This window comes from Sparus aurata, chromosome 10 (genome assembly GCF_900880675.1).
Source record: "Sparus aurata chromosome 10, fSpaAur1.1, whole genome shotgun sequence".
Lineage (NCBI taxonomy): Eukaryota > Metazoa > Chordata > Actinopteri > Spariformes > Sparidae > Sparus > Sparus aurata.
In genome coordinates this window covers 23,959,465-23,981,007 of record NC_044196.1, presented here as the reverse complement: position 1 = coordinate 23,981,007, position 21,543 = coordinate 23,959,465, and the positions used below count along the sequence as shown (strand labels likewise).

The window sequence follows — 21,543 nt, the reverse complement described above, 5'->3', positions numbered from 1 at the left end:
TAAGCCAAAAAGACAGAAACAAAAATCCAGTAGACATTTGGTAGTCACTTTCCAGCCACTTTTTTTTTTAACCCCCTAAACAAAAACAAAAATATTTAGCTAAGATATAGCATAATACCAGCAATGAGAAAAATAAAAATAAAAAAATACATATAAATGAAAATAAAAGACAATCATAATCTTACAAATATGATTTTTTTCCTTTTTCTTTTTAAAACCAAAACGACAGAAACAAAACCCAGACAGTTGACATTTGGTAGTCACATGTCTAATACTGTATTATTAACTCTGTAGTGCTTTTTCTTTTTTTTTTTTAAATTACCCCCTAACAATAAATTATTAGTTAAGATATGGCACAATACCAGCAAGGGAAAAATAATAATAGTAATAAAGAGATAACCTTAATCATCCAGATATAATTTATTTATTTTTTTTCCCCCTCTTCCCCTCCCTCCTTTCTGAAAGAGGGAAGGGATGGGTAATAGTTAACTTCAATAGAACAGAAGAACATAAGAACTGGGATGTATATTAGATAAACACAAGTTGATTAGAGAATATCAACACATATGGGAGATTGAACTAGCAGTAGTAGGCCTATATTCTTTTTGTGTGTTCAGATAAGGAAAAACCCCAATGTTTTGTTGTTTAATAAGGATCAGTCTGTTGTGTCCCTTTGGTTAGGTCGTCTTTTTTCAACAAAGGAGATCCACTTTGACCATATTTTATTAAATCTGACCATCTGTAGATTAGGTGAGTGTGTGATTTTTTCCATTCGATATATGTCGTCAATCGTGTCCATCCATTCTCTCACTGTAGGAGGTTCGGGGTGCAGCCAGTGTCTAGTGATATTTTTCTTAGCTACAGTTACCATGATTATAAAAAGATATCTATTAGTATTTCCAGTAATAAAATCTGATTTGCCTAAGATAAAGGTTTCAAATTGGTTGGGTATCTTTATATGAAATATCTCCTCCATTGTTTTATGAACCTCTGACCAAAAATTCTGCAATCCGGGGCATTTCCAAAATATATGCCAATGATTTGCATCTCGACCTCCACATCCTCTCCAGCATATGGGGTCTTTCCCTGTGTAATGAATTTTCATCTTTGGAGTAGTAAAAAATCTTATCAAACACTTCCACGCAAATTCCCTCCACGGGGAGTGTTTTGTTGCATTTATCAAAATAATTACGAAGTTGCAAGAATCTGTAAAAGTCCTGCTGTTCTAAGGAGAATTCTCTCCTTAGCGTTTGGAAGTCTTTTAGTATTCCTTTATTTGTAAGTGAGTAGAATGTTGAGATCCCTATGCTTGTCCAGGTTTTAAATCTGAGGTCTAATTGGTTTGGTTTGAAGTCAGGATCATATGCGATCCATCTGATGATCCATAATTTATCCAGTAATTTATAATCTGTTTTGATTGTGTTCCATATTTTGAGTTGGAACTTCAGCCATGGGTTTTTTAGTTTACTTATTGTTTGTTTTATTTCCCTATTACCTAACACTGCTTGTATTGGGGAATCCTTAATTAAGGTCTTTTCTATATCCTTCCATCTTGTGCTATATTCCTGATTACATACATTTTATAATGGCCTGATCTGAGTTGAGTAAAAGTAATTTCTTAAATGTGGGACTGCCATTCCACCCTCTTTTTTGGGAAGTTGCAACGTTTTAAATCTTACTCTCGGTTTTTTTCCTTGCCAGATGAATCTCAAGAGAGTTTTGTCCCACTCATTAAATTGTTGGGAATTAATTTCGATGGGGAGAGCTTGAAACAAATACAAAATCCTAGGAAGGATGTTCATTTTAATTGATTCTATTCTTTGTGTTAAACTTATAAATGGATTTGAGTTCCATCTTGCAATATCTGCTTTTAATTTGTTTATAAGTGGGTCATAGTTTATTTTTTTAGTTGTGGTTATATCTTTTGGTAATAATATTCCAAGATATTTTATTGCTTCTTGGTCCCATTTCATACGGAGTCTCTTTTGGAGCTCTATCGGTGGGTTGTAATTCAGTTTTAAAATTTGTGTCTTTTGAATATTTAGTTTGTATCCTGCATATTTACCAAACTGTTCTAATAATTTAAATAATTCGGGGAGAGATTTAGATGGTTCAGTTAGGTACACCAAGATGTCGTCTGCATACAGCGCCACCTTGTGTTCGTCGTTATTTATGTTAATTCCTTTGATGTTGTCCATCTGCCTGATCCATTGGGCTAGCGGCTCTATGAAGAGAGCAAAAAGAAGCGGTGACATCCCACAACCTTGTCTTGTACCTCGTTCTAATTTAATAGTCTTTGATAGATGCCCATTTATTTTAACTCTGGCAGTAGGGTTGTTATATAATGAATTGATTGCTTTAACAAAACTCTTGTGAAAGCCAAATTTCTCAAGGACCAGGTATAAGAACCCCCAGCTCACTGAGTCGAAGGCCTTCTCTGCGTCCAAACTGACCAGTAAAGCCTGTAATTTTTGTTCTTGAATATGGCTTAATACATGTAGTGATCGTCTTATATTGTCGTGTGTTTGTCTCTGTGGAACAAATCCGGTCTGATCTGTATGGATGAGCTGGGGGAGAACTTTTTCTACTCGTCTTGCAAGAATCGATGTGTATAGTTTGTAATCAATATTGAGAATTGAGATTGGTCTGAACGAGCCGCATTCTAATTTATCTTTTCCCTCTTTGGGTATGACTGTTATAGTGGCCTCCTTCCATGTTGGGGGAATTTTCCCTTCTTTTAAAGCTTTATTGAATATATGAAGGAGATATGGTTTTAGTTCGGTCCTGAAGGCTTTGTACCATTCAGATGAGAATCCGTCTGGTACGGGTGACTTGTTGGTTTTTAGTCTTGATATGGCTTTGTCTAATTCTGCTTCTGTTATTTCTGCCGTTAATTCATTATTTTGCTCCTCGTTTAAGATAGGTAAGTTAAGAGAGTTTAAAAATGTTCTAGTATTTTGTTCTTCCTCTAATCGTGATTGAGAATATAGTTCTTTGTAATATTTTTGAAAGGCTGATTGTATTTCTTCTCTTTTATATACCAGATCTTTTGTAATTGGATCCCTGATTTTGTGAATAGTGCTGTCTGCATTCTGTTTTCGTAGTTTTCTTGCTAACAGCTTTGCGAACTTTGAGCCCGTCTCATAGTATTTTTGTTTTGTGAAGAACATTTTTTTTTGCGTTTCCTGGGTGTACCAGGTGTTTATCGCCTTCCTGATTTCTTTTAGTTGTAACACAATATTCTGATTTGAGTCCTTTTTGTGTTTTGTTTCAAGCTCCTCCAGTTCTCTAGTTAATTTTGCTAGACTTTCTTGTCTTTCTTTCTTTTTTTTTGTACAATATGAGATTATTTTCCCCCTGAAGACAGCTTTAAGTGTATCCCATACTATTTCTGAGGTAACTTCATTATTGTTGTTTTCTTGTAAAAACTGTTCTATTTCTCTTTTTATTTGTGTTTTAAATTGTTGATCATTAAGGACACTGGAGTTTAGTTTCCATAATGTATTTCTTGGGCTGTTGTTTATATGAATTGTTAACAGGATAGGGGCATGATCTGATAAGTCAATATTTCCATGCTCACACTGCTGTACTCTATGGCGGTCCCTCTTATAAATGAAAAAGTAATCAATTCTCGAGTACACGTCGTGTGGGTTAGAATAATGAGTGTAGTCTCGTTCTGATGGGTGAACATCTCGCCATAGGTCAATCACCCCAAGTTCTGACATGAGAATCTTGATTTTTTTATGGGTTGAGGTTTGTGTAAACATTTTGGAAGAGTCTAGCCTTGGGTTAATTCGAATGTTCCAATCCCCTCCACAAATAAGAATTCCTGTTGCTTCTGACATTAAGTCAAATATTTTCCTATAGATTGCTATATTACTGCCGGGGGGGATATAAACGTTCAGTATCGAAACTTCAGTGCCCTCTATTTTCCCTGAGACCAGTGAGTATCTCCCTTCTTTGTCTTTAATCTCCAGGGTCTTCTCAAAGGGGAGTCTTTGGGATATAAAGGTTGCTACACCTCTTCTATGACCAGATTTGTATGATGAGTAGAACACTTTTGAAAAACCCAGCCTCCCAAATTTCTCATGTTCAATTGAGCTCAGGTGTGTTTCCTGTAACAGTGCAATGTGTGCTTTTTCTTTTTTCAGTTTACTCAGAATCTTACTTCTTTTCACTGGATTCAGAATTCCATTTATATTATATGAAATAATCTTAATATTTTGGTTATCTGTCATTTATTTTGCAGGTAATTTGTGTCGTCTTTCTCCCTGTGTTGTGCTGTGTTTTTTAAGACCTTAAACATCCCGAAAACATTCATGAACTTGGTGAACAAAACTTTGTACAAATGTAGAAATAACTTACATCTAAATGAGTCTTCTTTATTTACTTTGGTGTTTGTTGCTTCCATTGGTGAGGCTCGATCGGATCGAGCCTTTCGGGTGCTTCTGGTGTTTAAGCACTCCTCGAGGGAAAGTCCTCTCCTCACAGAGAGAGGGGCCCTGGAAGATGGGCTCATGTCTTTGACATGCCCTTTGCGTTTCCGTGTCCCGACAATGTTATATAGATAGCTATAGGAGACCTTGATTAGTTACCGTAAGTGTTTGTTTTTTTTGTTTTGGTATTTCCTGATAATTCCCTTAATTCAAGACTGAGAGGCTTCGCTCGTGACCCCGTTTCTCAGTTTATGTAGTATCTGAGACTTACATCGTGGATTGATCCTTCAGAGGTCAAAATCAAAATAATTAACTAAATTTAGAAGAGACTGGACCCATTTAGTCCTGTGTTATATATTAGTCTTTTTTCTTTTAAATGTCTCAGATCCAGGTTAAGTCCTTTGGAGTTCAAGATCAAGTCAGGTTATGTTTTAAATGTCTTAATTCCTGGTAAACTCTTTCTGAGACCAAAATTAAATAATCAGCTATATGAACCTAAATAAACATAAATTACTTATCTGGGATTATATGAGTACAGGTCACCGTTGGGGTTCACTATGTTGTGTGTGTGTGTGTTTATACTGCTGTAGCCTCTCTTTGTAGGATCTGTGGGAGAGTTTCTCCTGTCGTTGTGCTCCTGCGTCCGCGTCTGATGTTCCCTTCGGGTCTCCGACCATCTGCCATGATGAAAGGAGTTGCAGCTCCCGGTGATCTGTGTCGATTGGGGCCGTGATGACGGTGACAGGGAGTCCTCGTTTCGCCATGTCTGCTGTGGCGTCCGCTGCGTTCTGATATGTCTCTGTGCCGTCGTCGTAGTGGACCCGTAGCTTGGCCGGATAGGGGGTTTGAAATTTAATTTTTCTCTCCCTCAAGATCTTTTTCGCTTCAGTGTACTCATAACGTTTCTTAAGCACCGCGGTCGGGTAGTCGTGATCCACGAAGAAGCGGGTGTTCTTGTAATACACTGCCTTTTTCTGCCAGGCTCTGCAGATAACTTTTTCCTTGACTTTGTAACTCGTGAACTTTGCGATTATGGACCGGGGTCTCGCCTGTGGATCCTCCGGTGCAGGTGCTTGGCTCCGATGTGCTCGTTCGATCCTGAGTCCGGGGATATCCAGTGTATCACTCAGTAGTTTCTCCAAAAAGGCGCACATGTTGTCTCCCTCCTCCTTCTCAGGTATGCCGTGTATCCGGAGATTATCCCGGCGGGCTCGCCCCTCCTGGTCTGTTAGCTTAGCCTCCATGCTAGCCTGGCGTTTCATTTGCTTTCTCATTAATGTAGCCATGGCCTGCAGTGCAGTCTCGGTTTCTTCGATCCTACCCTCAGCCTCCTCCAGTCTGTTGTTGGTGCTGTGAAATTCCTGCTTAATCTCCGCGAGTTGTTGGTTGTTGTCCCGTCTGAAATCCCTTATCTCGCTCAGAATGGAGTGCAGGGTTGCGTCTTCTGCTTCATTTTCCCCGTGTAGCGTTGGGGAGCTACTTCGGCTAGGCTTAGTTAGCGGAGGCCATTCACCCTCATCTCCTACCACTACGGTGCTTCTGGTCTTCCTATTAGTTCCCTTATTAGCCCTATTGTCCATCATATTTGTTTCAACTCGTTGTTCAGGGTATTTTCAACTTTTTAGGGCTGTTTTCTGTGTCGGTCGGGGAGCACCAAAACTAGGCTGCCATCTTGCTCTGCATGACCCCGGAAGTCTTTATTCAAGTTTTTAATAGAAGAAATTCTTTTCTTTTTTTGATTTTATACTGTTAAAATATCACCGCCTGATTCAGAAGAAGGTGAATTAGTTTCAGAATCAGAACTTGAGTACCACTATTTGAAACCACCAAGAAAAGTCTTTTTCAAGACTGTGATCATCTGATGAAGAACGTTGCAAGCCTTGCAAGGAGTCTCCAACAAAAAGAGACTTTGTGTGCTCCCAGCCGAGACCGACTCTGCCCCCAGCGCTCCCAAGGCGGAAACCCCGCTGGGCCTTCGGACCAAGAGTTCCTCAACAGAGTACCGGCCTTCCCTCTGGCTACTGGACCGACGTGCCGTGCCGTAGTCCAACACAGAACTCTCAAGAACACCAAACTTCAGTGCCTCCTGACGCCCAGACAAAACCGGCTGAACATCTTCATGCAGCTGGATCCACACACGTGAGAATGAGTGGTGTCTAAAGTTCTGACTTCTGTATAGGTTCTGACTTCTGTCTAAGTTCTAACTTCTATCTTATGAACTTAAGAGAATAAAGATTAGGGTCTCATAGTATCAAAAATTACTCCCGTAATATTTAATATATATAACCCGACACTTAACTTTACCATCTACCGACGGTCACACGACGTTATTAATTTCCTTATTACAGTCTTTACCTTTTCTGTTATCTGTTGTTCGTCTAGAATTGTCATGTCATTATTTCACCCCAAATTATTTAGCCAATAAACATATATAATCGTTTGTCTTTGTCTGGAACTTAATTTTAACGTGGAGAACCGATGGATACGTGCAAAGAAGTCACTACTTCAGAATATTGAGACTGAATAAACTGATTTTGAATGGACTCTAACCCCCAATTTCCACTGGATACGTGTCCGCTGCGTTGCAGCTCCGATCCGGTTTTGCTCCGGCGTCCGGCGTCCGGCAATCCCCACCGGTTGCGGTTTGAGTCCGCTGCGGCGCAGTACGGTAGACAGCTGGCTCACGAGGCAGAGGAGTTCCCGCGATAATCACATGATCACTCACGACCGCAGTTACAGGTCTGTGTTATTAAGAACAATAACACGAAGTGTTCCCGACCAAGGGATCGGGAGAAGAGCTTGTGGTGGTCTCTTTTTTGAGATTTGTGTGCTGGTGTCAACACCGAGTGTTTTATTTTGAAAGGTAACCGGATGCTGTTTGTTATTTTAGCACTTGACTTCCTGTCTGCTCGGTGCTAAATTCAGCTGAATTGCTGCGTCGTGCTCCGGCATCCGCCAGATATAGAAGTCCTGCGTATCTGTTCCGGAGAGCTCCGGACTGCCGGAGCTGGGACGGAGCGGATACGCAGCGCAGCGGACCTGGTGGGGATTGACACATTGACTAAAGTGAAACGTATTTGCTCCGCTGGCTTGGCGGAGACGCAACGCAGCGGAGACGTATCCAGTGGAAATTGGGGGTAACTGTCCTAGCCAACTTGTACAGCTAGGTGTTTGGAATAATGTTCTCCGCATTATTCCAATAACTAAACACGGAGGTGGTGCCCCTTTACGAGTGAAAAATTAATTACCAGTGATTAATTATCATATATATATATATATATATATATATATATATATATATATATATATATATATATATATATATATATATATATAATATAATTATATATAATATAATTTTATATATATATATATATATATATATATATATCTATCTATATATCTATATATATCTATCTATATTATATATCTATATATATATATATATATATATATATATCAAAGTAGTGTGTGAGCAGTGTCTCCTACATTATATATTTATGGTGCTGCCCATGTCAGGCCCACTTACTATCCTATAGGGCCCACAATTTAAACGATTTCAAGTATTTATTTGTTTATTTGTACATAATTTGGGCTTCCAGCTCATAAAACCCACGAAAACAGAAATTCAAAAAATTTGAATACTGTGAAGAAATCAACATTTACTTCTCAGTTTTTGCAGAAAAAAGAAAGAAATTAGGATCACATCAAATCATTCAAAATATGGTACTTTCAAAACGATATGTCAATCTTCAATACTTGGTTGGGAATCCCTTTGCCTTAATCTCTGCCTCGATGCGCCGTGGCATTGAGGCAATCAGCCTGTGGCATTGCCTGGGAGTTACGGAAGCCCAGATTTCCTTGATGCTTGCTGTCAGCTCTTCTTTGTTTTTGGGTCTGGTGCCCCTCATTTTCCTCTTGATAATACCCCATAGATTCTCAATGGGGTTTAGGTCCGGCGAGTTGGCTGACCAGTCAAGCACTGTGATGGCATGGGCATCAAACCAGGTTTTGGTGCTTCTGGCGGTATAGGCAGGGGCCAGGTCCTGCTGGAAGATGAAATCTGCATCTCCATACAGATCCTCAGCAGAAGGAATCATGAAGTCCTCTAAAACATTCTGGTAGACTGTTGCAGTGACCTTGGATTTAAGAAAGCAGAGTTTACCAACACCTGCACCGGACATTGCACCCCAAATCATGACTGACTGTGGATATTTCACACTGGAACTCAAGCAGCTTGGGTTCTGTTCCTCACCCGTCTTCCTCCAAACCCTTGGATCTTGATTTCCGAATGAAAGGCACACTTTACTTTCATCGGAAAAGAGGACCTTGGACCACTGGCCAACAGTCCAGTCCTTCTTCTCCTTGGCCCAGTTGAGACGCTTCCTACGTTGGCTCAGGCTCAGAAGTGGCTTGACCCGAGGAACCCGACAGTTGTAGCCCATCTCCAGGATGCTTCTGAATGTGGTGGTTTTTGAAGCTGTGACTCCCGCCTCATTCCACTCTTTCTGGATCTCTGCCAGATTCTTGAATCTTCTTTGTTTGATAATCCGCTGAAGCCCACGGTCATCTTTTCTGCTGGTGTATCTTCTCCTGCCACATTTTGCCCTTCCACTAGACTTTCCATTGATACGCTTGGACACAGCACTCTGTGAACAGCCAGCCTCCTTAGCTATGAACTTTTGTGGCTTACCCATCCTATGGAGGGTATCAATGATGGTCTTCTGGCCAGTTGTCAAGTCTGCAGTCTTCCCCATATTGAACCGAACTGAGACAATTGAACCAAAGTGAAGCAATTTAATGACACCTGGGGAAACCTGTGCAGGTGCTTTGAGTTTAGCAGATGATGAGTGTGTGACACTCAGTTTAAAACATTCATGCCCTGCACAATTTGGGCTGATTTCTTCACAGTATTCTAATCTTTTGAATTCCTGTTTTCGTGGGTTTTATGAGCTGGAAGCCCAAATTATGTAAAAAATAAACAAATAAATACTTGAAATGGTTTAAATTGGGGGCCCTGAATCTATAATCTATGAAAGTTTAACTTTTTGAATGGAATTATGGAAATAAATAAACTTTTCCATGATATTCCAATTTTTTGGAAAGGGTCTGTATATACTGTATGTCTATGGAAAACTCAACACCAACAGCAGAGAAATAAATGCATGTGGTGGATGCATGTTTCTGGCCCCTCCCACTTTCAACATCCAACCGTGACCACCTGTCTGTCAAGCTGATACAAGAAAATGAGCGGTCCAATTAGCCAACCAGAGTGCTGAAAGATGAAGAAAAAAAACGAAGAAAGGTCATACCAATTCGGTTATTTGTACATAGTTCTCATATGTGAAGTCTGACAAAGGACAGTCCAGCATTAGGTGCAAAATGTGTCAGCCACCATCAATCGCTTCCATCATCTCAGAAGGTAACGTCCCCAAGAGTACTCCGAAAGCATGAGTTTGCGCTATAATGCTAGCGTCAGCCTCCTCGCAAGTAGCCAACAGACCAGCCCCACTGCTTCTACTAGTCAAACTTCACTTCGACAACCAACAATCGCCACTGCTTTTTAAGCCAATACCCTATATGAGAAGAAACCGAAGCGATACAAAGACATAACCAGCGCAATTATGCACTGTACCGCTAAAGAAACGGGTGGATAGGCATCATAACTTTAGAGACCTAAGGGGGCTGCCATGACAAATAACTACTTCTGCTGGCGGTTTTGTGTTTCCGGTTGCATGACTGATCGCCACCGCAAAGCTAGCCCAGAACAACTAGCGTATGTCATAAATGCTAAATTGTTTTTAAATTGAACTAAGATACAACATGTGCTGTTGTTGGTTGCCACAACAATTCAAGAAAATTGAAGGTTTTTTCAAAAACTTCTTGTGTAGAACATCAACAACTTCGACAAACATGTCTGTGCCCTGCGCCCCATGCCAAGGAAGGAGGAACCGAGACTAGCATGGCTCGCAGCTTTGAGACTAAAATAAATATGGGTTTATGAATACCTTCCACAGAATAGCTACTGCATGACTACATGACTCCCCTAACCAGGTAATGCACGAGCAGCCGCCTGTCTCCACGACTCCACTTTGCTTCAGCATTATCCACGCTGTATGTTTAGCTTGATTGACGCTCTGGGTGGGCTCTACTGCTGCCTTCAGAAATATAAACTTGCTGTGCTTCTACAACATTACTTTCCCCATTTTGTTACTATGCAGGTAGTCGTATGCTTCTTTGCTTTTATAACTGCGTGATTCTAGGCCGTCAACAAGATAATTAACTATGTCGATGTAGCTAACATCGGGCCATTGCTTCATGTCATCTGCCCACTGACGGGTGAGGCACTGTTACAGAACTGTCCTTACCACTTTTTAAAACATCCGTACTGTGTATCCACCTCCGATTTTGTCCATTTTGACGCTTTCTTTGTGTCTAAAGCAATTATTTAGACCGAGCATGACAGCTACGCTAGCGTAAACACCGAGTTAACCAGTTCAACCAGAAGAGCATAACCGACTACTGCTATGAATCATGGGTAAACTCGCGAAGTCAGGAATAAGGTGGATAAGCACAGTTTAAAAACAGGGCTTCAAGAAGCTAATGACTGTCATGGATGCTAAGTACACTCTGCCTAACATCAGTCCCTCAGCTGTACGCAGTGTGGAGCACTGTGTAGCAGCAGCTCAGAGATGATATGTGGTCTAGTCGCACGTCTGAATCACATCAGGTCTTACAGAACAGGAGGCTAATGAAGCTGAACTGAACAACTACCTGCAAGTTCAAGAATGTGCAATATTCAGAGGATAGGGTAGCATAATCATTCTTAACATTTAACTTTTTATTATTTTGTTTGATCAATGTTCAGTTCAGTACACTACCTCTAAAATGTTCGAGACATGTTTAAAGCAAGCAATTTGTTGTACATATTTATCATTTTATTTATCCAGTGTTTAACGACCATTTGGTTGGTTGGTTCTGTTAAATGGTTGTCACCTAGTATCTGACAATAAATAAATGTATTTTATAAACCATAATTAACCTTCTGGTTTGTTTTGGGTTCTGTCCTAAGGAGAATACTCTTAAAACTGAAAATTCAACATTATTATCATTGTTATATATCGTGATAATTATCAACATCAATCAATATAAAAAAACATATCGTGATAACACTTTTGGCCATATCATTTAGCCCTAATTAATAGTAACAATAATCTACCGTAAACAAACAATGAAACAATTGTACAATGTAAAGTTGCAAGTGATGGTAATTATACTTTGTAAATAATAAATAAATACTGTGTTGGTCATCTGGAAACATATAGACAGTTATTACAGTTACAGTTATAACTAGGGCTGTAATGATACACCAAACTCACGATTTGGTTTGTATCACGATTTTTGACCCATGGTTCGATAGAAAACGTCTTTAATTTTTTTAATTAAACATTTTTTTTATTTAACATTTCAATAAATTCTGTATATGATACTCGTCTTATAGTATCAGAGGTGCAGTATTGGCAAACCGAACCAGTGTGAGGGCGTGTCTATCGGATGGTCTGTTAACTGCACAGGTCCCTCACTCAACTTAATAAAGAGAAATGTCCCACAAAGCAACTTTACAGAACCAAACTAAGGTCACGTAGTAACTATAACTGTCTTTGGCAACGAGGAAAAAAATACCACAGCCGTATGTGGAGAAGCGTCTGTCCTACTGTCTGTCCTTCCGCCTGTCCTACAGACTCCTCGTCACATTTTTGCCCAAATAACCGGCAAAAACTTTAACTCACCAAGTGTTTATGATGAAAAAAAATCTCTGCAGTGGTCAGCCCTCTGGACCGAGACTTCAGTGAACTTTCACACAGAAAGCAGCCTCTGTCCTCATGAGTGACAGTGTCATCATCATAACGTGTACCGTCACGTCTCTTTACGAGCCGCAGCGCCGGCTTTCTGTGTGAATTAACCAGCTGTGGTGTTAATGCGGCTCATAGGGCTGGATCTGGACTGGAAGTTGTGTTGCGATTCTGCCTTCTCACACCGCAAGACAGGTTCGCGGATCTGAGTGTCGCGGTTTCAGTTTTGATACGTGTATCGTTACAGCCCAAGTTATAACTGATGTTTATAAACCTTTACAATTGCTTAATAAATGGTTTATAAAAGCATTTCATTGTTTGTTGACAGTCAAATAACTATTAACTTAAGTTTAATTTACTTTTTGTTTACCATTTCTTCATGATGATTATTCTAAAGTATCACGAGGTCTTTAATAAGACCATATGAGATCATAATTAACTTTAATAAGGTGACGATAGTTTTGCATGCTCTACTTGCATCAGTATCAGCTTGCTCAGTAAAATTAATTAAGCACGTGTTAGCAATAGAAGCCAAATTTGATTCTCTAAGGATTTGTCTTCTTTGATAACTTTGAACTGAACCCGACCTCCACGTTCTGTCAGTTACTTGGCTCCAAGTGTGTTAATCCATCAATTTGTCAATATATTCGCAATTAATTGTTGAGTGTTAGACAATCAAAAGTTGCACAATGATTCAACTACACTACATCTCTCTGCATTTATGTGAACCAGTGACTTTCACAAGGTTCAACAGTGTTAATCATAATGTGGCTTAGTCTTACCTGTCCCCTGAGGCTCCAGGTTACCTTTCCCATCCAGGTACGATACATTCACTGACAGGAGAAGAAAACAGGAGAAATTACCATCAATAGATACCTCTGATTAAAAAGACATGAATCCTGATCTGTTGGTGGGTAATGACAGTGTGCTGGGTCATACCTCGCACCATGGTCTCAGCACAGCCCTTGGGAATATTGGTGGCCAGAGCCAACTCAACCAGGTTGATGTCCCGATCCTCAATGAAGAATAGCTCTCCTTCTTTGACTGAACGGAAAGGAAGAGCATCCTGGGCCCCGTATCCACAAATGGCCTGATGAGCACGCAGAGACAAAGAAGATGAAGGCGGTGACTACTGAAGCATGTTCATGTCATGTCTGAATTACATAGGCATCAACTTGGGTATGGCAGCTACCATACCTTGGAACATAGACCGCGGAACCGGGGGGGGCCGGGGGGGGGGCCACGGCCCAGGTAACTTTTATACTCTGACTGTTTTATATGAATAAAAGCCTAAGTTGTATCTGTGTTTTTACGAGCCAAACAATACTAGTCACCACACACCTTCACTCACTCTCACCAACTCCTGCTGATAAAAAACTCCTACTGACTGCTGCATTTTAATTTGAAATTGGTGTGCATTGTTTATTACCAGGCTGCAACAATGAAGAGACAGAAGTCAATATCTGTTTTGTTTTTTTTTCAAATAAACAGGCAAAACAAAATGAGCAAATTACTTCAGCTTCCACTGTGGCCTCAACAACAGACCCGGAACATCCATCTCCACCACCGACTCTGACAACCTGCCAAGCCCTGGCTAGCTGCTCTCCTCTGGCTTCAAGCCAAGCTACAGAGAGCCACTGTACAAGTGAGTGCTGCGGGAGTGATCTCACAAAGCCTAATCAACCTCACGACCCTGCTGTGCTGATGAAGATCAAAAAGGTACAGGGGACTGGGTCTTCACAATGAGCAAGGTCAGTTCGATATCAATGGTTCAAAGATTTTAACTGGCTGACATTATGTGAAACGAGTGGGAAACTTTACTGCACGCAGTGTTGCTGCTGTGCAAGCAAAGGCCTGGGGATTAACAAAAACATAGAGCCTGCTTTCACCATTCATGGCTTTCAAAACTGGAAAAATGCTATACCGACATTTAAGGAGCATACCAGAAGCAAACATCACAGACAGTGTGTGGCTCAATTTCAGGTGTTGCTGTGTCACAGCAGCCCAGCGTGGCCATACAGCTGGATAGCCAGTTACAAGCGAACCAGAGGATCAACAGAGAGATGCTAATAAAACAACTAACTTATCTGAGTTTTTTGGCCGGCCAAGGTTTAGCCGTAGACGGCAACAACCCACAGTGCAGTAACCTGTACAAGCTGATGCAGCTGAGATCTGAGGACTGTCCCGATATCAAACGGTGGCTCAAGGAGAAGAATTACATGTGTCATGACATTGTTAATGAGATGATCCACCTGACTTTGCGATGGTTCACGAAAGGTTTTGTCACCTATTCGGGATGGATACTATGCGATACTCGCGGATGAAACCAGAGACATTGATAACAAAGAACAGCTTGTTACTGTACTTTGCTGGGTGGATGACACATACACGGTGCTTGAAGATTTTGTGGGTCTTTTTGATTTGCCGAAAACAGCTGCACACACAGTTTTCACTGTGCTAAATGACATTTTGAGACGGTGCAATATATTGCCTGAGTTGTGCAGAGGGCAGGCTTACGACGGTGCTGCCAACATGTCAGGTCACTTGAAGTGAGTCGCTGCGAGCTTTAAAGTGCACAATCCTGCAGCTATATTTGTGATTTGTTTGGCACACTGCCTAAACTTATGCCTCCAAGAAGCTGGGAAAAAATGCAAAGTTATTCGAGATGCATTGGATATTGCACATGATGTGACACACCTGATTAAGCAATCCCACAATGCTACAAGACGCATGGAGTGCAGTCGCTGTAACGCAAGCTTTTTTTCAGTGACAGAGGTCAGATGAAGCATTTGACAGCTTCTTCAAGTCAGTGATTGAAGCCTCCAAAGATCTGACAGAAGGCCCACAGTTGCCCAGGCAATGCAGGCTCCCTAAACGGCTTGGGGGCGGGGATACCGAGCACGCATTTGAGAGCCCATCAGAGTATTACAGAAAACAATACTTTGAGGTGTTGGACTTGCTGAATAATGTACTGAGTCATCGTTTTGATCAGAGTGACTTTGGGGTTGTGATGGACATGGAAAAGCTGCTTGTCGCAGCGGCCTCTGGCAAAGAGGTGACGCTCCCATCTTCTGTAACGTCCTTATACGCAGAGGATTTTGACTTCGACAGTCTGCGTGCACAGTTGAGCATGTTGCCAGACACCATAAAGACATCAGGGATTCAAACCAAGTCTGAAAAAACATCAGTAAGGCTTATAAGTGAAGCAATGAATGCTATCCCTGTGGCCAAAGAACTACAGTCAGAAGTGCACAAACTGTTGAAATTGTTTTTCACGATCCCAGTCACTACAGCATCAGCTGAAAGATCTTTCTCAACACTTTGCAGTATCAAAACATACGTGCGTTCAACTATGACACAGAGAAGGCTTAACGGCTTGATGTGCAGCCACATACACCAGGATGTTCTGGCACAAGTGGACATGATTGCTGTTGCAAATGAATTCATCCAGCAAAATGTGCGACGCAGACTGGTCTTCGGGAAGTTCATGGACCACTAACGTAAGTCAGTTTTTTTTTTACACAACCAACATGTCATTTTCTGTGGTATGGCTGCAGTAGGCGCAGGCCTGTTGTGTTGCTTACTTTTCATTTCACTGCGCAGCTGCACTTGTTTTGTTGTTGGGTGTGTGTGTATGTGTGTGCGTGCAGCTCTGCACATCAGTCTGATATGAGTGTTGACTTGTGATGATAATGACTATGATGTTGATTTAGATTCAAGGCAGCAAGATGAGTTTTGGTTTTGGTTGTGGACTGGACTGGATGTACTTGGTTGTTTGCCATAGTTTCATCTGTGCGTTTATGTGTAAATAGGCTTGGCCTGTTGTGTGTGAATGTTAGAGTGGGATCAGAGTGGTTAATCTGAGCAAGCATGTGTGTATGGAGCCAGAACGGTAACTTTAAAATTTGGCATCCAAAAAAAAAATTGGCATTGAAAACAAAACCAGTACTGAAAAAGGAAACATTGTCATTGAAACATTTGTATTGAAAACAGTGAAACAAGTATTGGCACTGAAAAAAGAAAGTTTAACCCTAACCCTAACCCAGCCCCACCTTCCTGCAGGCTGCTGCCATTACCTTCTCAAATGATATGCAAACCATGCTCTACTTGCCCCTCCCCTCAGGCCCCTCCCTCTCGAAGCCAAAACAGTGACAGAAAGTTGAAACTGAAAATCAGTGACACTGAAAAAAAAGTGACATTAAGAAAAAATCTGAAGATTGTCATTGAAAAATACAAAAAAATCCCAATAAAATAAAATGAAAAGATTTTTGGATTTGAATTAGTTTCTTTTTTCAGTGCCAATACTTGTTTCAATGCCAATACAACTGTTTTCAATACAAATGTTTCAATGACAATGTTTCCTTTTTCAGTACTGGTTTTGTTTTCAATACCAATTTTTTTTCACACCGTTCTGGCTCCATATGTGTGCGTGTTCATCATGCGTGTACTGTAGATGTGACTGTGTGGTGTCGGAATAAAAAAAAGTTCTCCGCGAAGTTATTTAATACATCAGTAATATTGTCTGTTTCAATGCATATAAACCCCACCCCCTCCGCGTGACTTGAATTTATGCCCCCCCCCCCCCCCCCCCCCACCCGTTAGGATGCGTTCCGCGGTCCATGCCTTGGAATCAGCTTCAAAAAAAGGAAACTAACTTCACTGGTATCACCTTAAAATGTATCACGCTGCAGGCCAAGACGCTACCTTCTGTGTGAGCATTACAACACTGATTGTCACCTCCACATTACTCCAGCGCAGAGCTCTGTTGAAGTCCTCCACTGTCAGCTTCCTCCTCTTGGCATGTCTCATAAACTGAGAGCTGCTCTGTGTTGGGCCAGAACAACACACCATCAACACTTCATGTGTCACACTTCCATTCGGAAATAATGGTGTGATACGACATAATGGTGTGTGTGTGTGTGTGTGTCCCTCAGACACACTGTATGGTGGAATAAAACTGTGTACCACAGCGCTGACCTGTGTCGCCTCCCTGAGCCGGTAACACACGTCCTCAGCCAGCAGAGCAGCAACATCGTCGCCCAGCTCCACGCCTGCACCCTCGGCCACGAGTTTTACAGACTCCCGGGAGACCTCGGCGAAGCGACGCTCCTCCCGGTCCGCCATGCTCACGGCGAGCACCCTGAAGCTGACAAGGAGAAGAACCTTACGTTGACACGTACTTTTGTGTCGTCAAACAAACCGGCAAAAAGCCAGCGTAGAGGTCGACAGGTGTAAGTCCGGATGCCCCGTGCGACATAGAGTTCGGTAAAGTTGGAAAGATATTCACAGATTCGAACTTCCGGGATCAATAAATCTTAAGTGAAACGTTTTTCAAACACAAATGATGCCTCTGTCCCACCGTAATAGCATAGACTACGAGCTACAAGGACCAAAACCCCGATTGCGCAGGGACCGTCTGCAAATTGCAAGACAAGAGCAATACGCTGCAAACAAAAATCAATAACTTCACTGTTATACAGTACAGAGGCTCCAAAGTCACTAAGCACACACCACGGGTCTCCTCATGGTCATACTACAACAGCTATTTTGTCAAAGTGTGCCTTTTTATAATTTTGGTGATTTTTTTATTGGTATTAACCATTAATATCTACCAATATCAATCAATAACTCCACTGTTATACAGTATGGAGACTCCAAAGTCACTACATACACCACGGGTCTCCTCATGGTCATACTACAACAGCTGTTTTGAAAAAATGTGCCTTTCTATAATTTGTGATTTTTTATTTGTATAAATCATTAATATCTACCAATATCAATCAATAGCTTCACTGTTATACAGTATGGAGACTCCAAAATCACTCCACACATTCATGGTCTCCTGCTGGTTATACTACACCTGTTAGTTTGGACTAATGTACTTTGCCATAATTTTGAGGAATTTCTATCGGGAAAAATGTCCAATAACTTCACTGTTTACAGCATTGGCGGTTCTAGACCAGTTTTAATAGGGGGGCCAGGTTGGTGCCGGCTTTTTTGTTAGGAGGCACATACAACCCGGAAAAAAGGATAAATCCCTCATTCAGACAAAGCAGTGTTTACAATTTCAGCAATTTTGATTGGGTAGTAAACTGCTGAGACACTTTATTTCTGCCTTTCCCTTCAGAACAAAATCATTGAAAGAAATCTGTCATTGTATTATTAATGCAGACTCCCTGTCAGGGGGGCCACAGGGGGGTCCAGACTCAGAGTTACGGGGGCACTGGCCCCTGTTGCCCCCCCCCCCCCCCCCCCCAGAACCACCCCTGGTTAACAGTGTGGTGGCCCCAAAATTAGTTCAATCACCAAGGGTCTCCCTATTGGTTATACTACAACTGTGTAATGTCATGGCTGCCTTATGGCCACTGCCTTTGAACCAATCAAATGAAGGATGCATTGGGTGACTAAGTCACCAGCCAATCAGGAGCAACTTCTAATTAAGCTCTACCTGCAGTGCTCATTTTTCAGTTTTTACTACAGAACCACTAAGATGAGGAAAGAAATTTTCAATACTCAAAGCACATCAGTCCTAACTAACAGGTGTAGTATAACCAGCAGGAGACCATAGATGGTTGGAGTGATTTTGAGAACACTACACTGAATAACAGTGAAGTTACTGAATATTTCTTCCAATAGTAATTCCTCAAAATGATAGAAAGCCCTTCTTTCTCAAACTATAAGTTGTAGTATAACGAACAAGAGACCATTGATGTGAGGAGTGATTTTGGTGACACTACACTGAATAACAGTGAAGTTATTGGACATTTCTCCCGATAGAAATTCCTCAAAATTATGGCAAAGTACATTAGTCCAAACTAACAGGTGTAGTATAACCAGCAGGAGACCATGAATGTGTGGAGTGATTTTGGAGTCTCCATACTGTATAACAGTGGAGCTATTGATTGATATTGGTAGATATTAATGATTTATACCAATAAACAGTGAAGCTGTTGATTAATATTGGTAGATATTAATGATTAATACCAATAAAACATCACCAAAATTATAAAAAGGCACATTTTGACAAAACAGCTGTTGTAGTATGACCATGAGGAGACCCGTGGTGTGTGTAGTGACTTTGGAGTCTCCATACTGTATAACAGTGGAGTTATTGATTGATATTGGTAGATATTAATGATTAATACCAATAAAAAAAAATCACCAAAATTATAAAAAGGCACATTTTGACAAAACAGCTGTTGTAGTATGACCATGAGGAGACCCGTGGTGTGTGTAGTGACTTTGGAGCCTCTGTACTGTGTCACAGTGAAGTTATTGATTTTTGTTTGCAGCATATTGCTCTTGTCTTGCAATTTGCAGACGGTCCCTGCGCACTCACCCAGCTGCCGGCTGCCCATAGAGATCAATGTTGTTCGTCGAGCTCGGAGGACGGCTTATTTTTGAAAAAATCGGGGTTTTGGTCCTTGTAGCTCGTAGTCTATGCTATTACGGTGGGACAGAGGCATCATTTGTGTTTGAAAAACGTTTCACTTAAGATTTATTGATCCCGGAAGTTCGAATCTGTGAATATCTTTCCAATTTTACCGAACTGCGACATAGCTCATAGAGCTGGTGTTTTAAAGCTTGATTTAAGCAAATTTTATTAAAATGGTCGTGATGGTGGATCAGCTATAACCAGAATTTATTAAAAACAAATGGGAGATTTGCTGCAGGTCTTGCTTTCTGCTGCATACGTTATGTATTGGTGACAATGCGCTAGGAACGGATTAATTATCACATTTTTCAATGGGATTGGAAAGAGAAGCGGACCCGTGGTCTAGTATGCTAACAAAATGTAGCCTGTATTCCTTCATCAGCTGGAACAAACGATTTAAAAGTGACTAAGGCAAAAACATGTGATTAATTATTGCGATGCAAATACAGCCAGCGCCACCATTACCCATATTACAATGTCGGTCACTGTATCGTTTAGATAACAAAAAAAAAACAACCGAACAACGCTACGAGCCTGAAGAAGCGCGTTACCGGCTGTAGCTAGCCCCAAACACATCACATTCTAGCACAAGGCCGTCGAAAGTACGACTGAGAAAATTGAAGATCTTATATACTTAACCAGTCTTTACCTTTGAGAGTAGAACGAGCCAAGGTTGAGTATCTCAGTAGACAGTGGGATTGTACAAGTTATATCGACGTTGCTCCCATTTTCACGAGTTCCATTAATAGTGTCAGGTTAGCAAGCAAGGGGCAACGACATCCGGAAATCCTTCAAAATAAAGCATCGCCGGAGAGCCTGTTCATTAACAGTATGCCACATGATCACAGTGAAATACACCACAGAGGAGTCGGTAGAAGAAAAAAATAAATAAACCGATTCGACAAAACCCACAACATCCGGTTTCAATTCTGGCTAGTTTGAATCTAACACTGCACATTGACGTTTCCGTTTACTAGTGACGCGCCAGGAGGGAAAGACCAGTGATTGGTCGATTGAAGAGCATCGGTAGACACGGATTGGTTCATTGTATTGAGATTGAGGAGTCACGTGCTGATTTGGGTTGATTTGGGTGGGGTCTGAGCCGGTCGGCCATGATGGTAGGAGACGCTATCGGTTGTCAGGGGCAACGCCTGCAGAACTTCACAGAGGCGCGACTAAACAGTCCAGAGCTCTTTAATTTCTGCGCATTTATTATTTCGGCGGGACAGAGACGGATCTACGAATACGAGAAAGAAAAGGAAGAAAGTAAAGCAATGCAAAAAGATAAGGCGAAAGAAAAGGGACCTTACAGGAACAAGCTCACACCAAGCGCATAACAGCGGTATTTGGAGAAGCTCTCGGACATCCAAAATATCGACCCATACGAGCTCCCTGCAGAGGAATGGCACAGAGACCTGGATCATTTACCTCCATGCACATACATGGACATCGTCAGTTACCTTGTTTTTGGTGTAAGTTACTACACAATGCAGGAGTTTAAAAGCCACAAGTCTTTGGACAGTCAGACACAGGCTTGATGACGGGCTGGTCTGTGGAAACTTTGAAAAGCTTTTCGCAATCTCATTCATGCTCCGAACATGAAGCATGATTTGTCTTACTTTCTATAGTTGTGCCTTTAAAATACACTCCCAAATCCAGGCTTTCCACCAGGTGTTGGACCTGGCTGCAGGAATTTCCTGTTAGACAAAAGCATTGGTGATGCTGGGTCAAGGTCTGGCTCACAGTTGGTGTTCCAGTTAATCCCAGAAGAGTGCGATGGGGGTGAGGGCAGGGCTCGTGCAAACCAGTTGAGTTCCTT

General features: G+C 41.3%; 1 protein-coding gene and 1 long non-coding RNA gene across 3 annotated transcripts in view; one reads left to right on the top strand and one right to left on the bottom strand.

Moving 5' to 3' along the window:
• Positions 1-16,242, top strand: part of LOC115589477 (uncharacterized) — a 38,923-nt gene extending 22,681 nt beyond the window's left edge. Inside the window, exon 3 of the long non-coding RNA XR_003985523.1 lies at positions 13,781-16,242. This is a non-coding gene — a long non-coding RNA (uncharacterized LOC115589477). The remainder of the gene's footprint in view (positions 1-13,780) is intronic.
• taf6l (TAF6-like RNA polymerase II, p300/CBP-associated factor (PCAF)-associated factor) overlaps positions 1-20,828 on the bottom strand; it is a 29,973-nt gene extending 9,145 nt beyond the window's left edge. The window contains exons 1-5 of one of the 2 annotated variants that reach the window (XM_030430377.1): positions 20,374-20,828; positions 17,267-17,435; positions 17,027-17,113; positions 13,229-13,379; positions 13,072-13,122 (exon numbers count right to left, since the gene is read on the bottom strand). In XM_030430377.1, coding sequence (XP_030286237.1) covers positions 13,072-13,122; positions 13,229-13,379; positions 17,027-17,113; positions 17,267-17,413 — 436 coding nt within the window. In that variant the 5' untranslated portion in view covers positions 17,414-17,435; positions 20,374-20,828. The remainder of the gene's footprint in view (positions 1-13,071; positions 13,123-13,228; positions 13,380-17,026; positions 17,114-17,266; positions 17,436-20,373) is intronic. The other variant, XM_030430378.1, reaches the window with a different exon arrangement.
• Between the last annotated feature and the right edge of the window lie 715 nt (positions 20,829-21,543).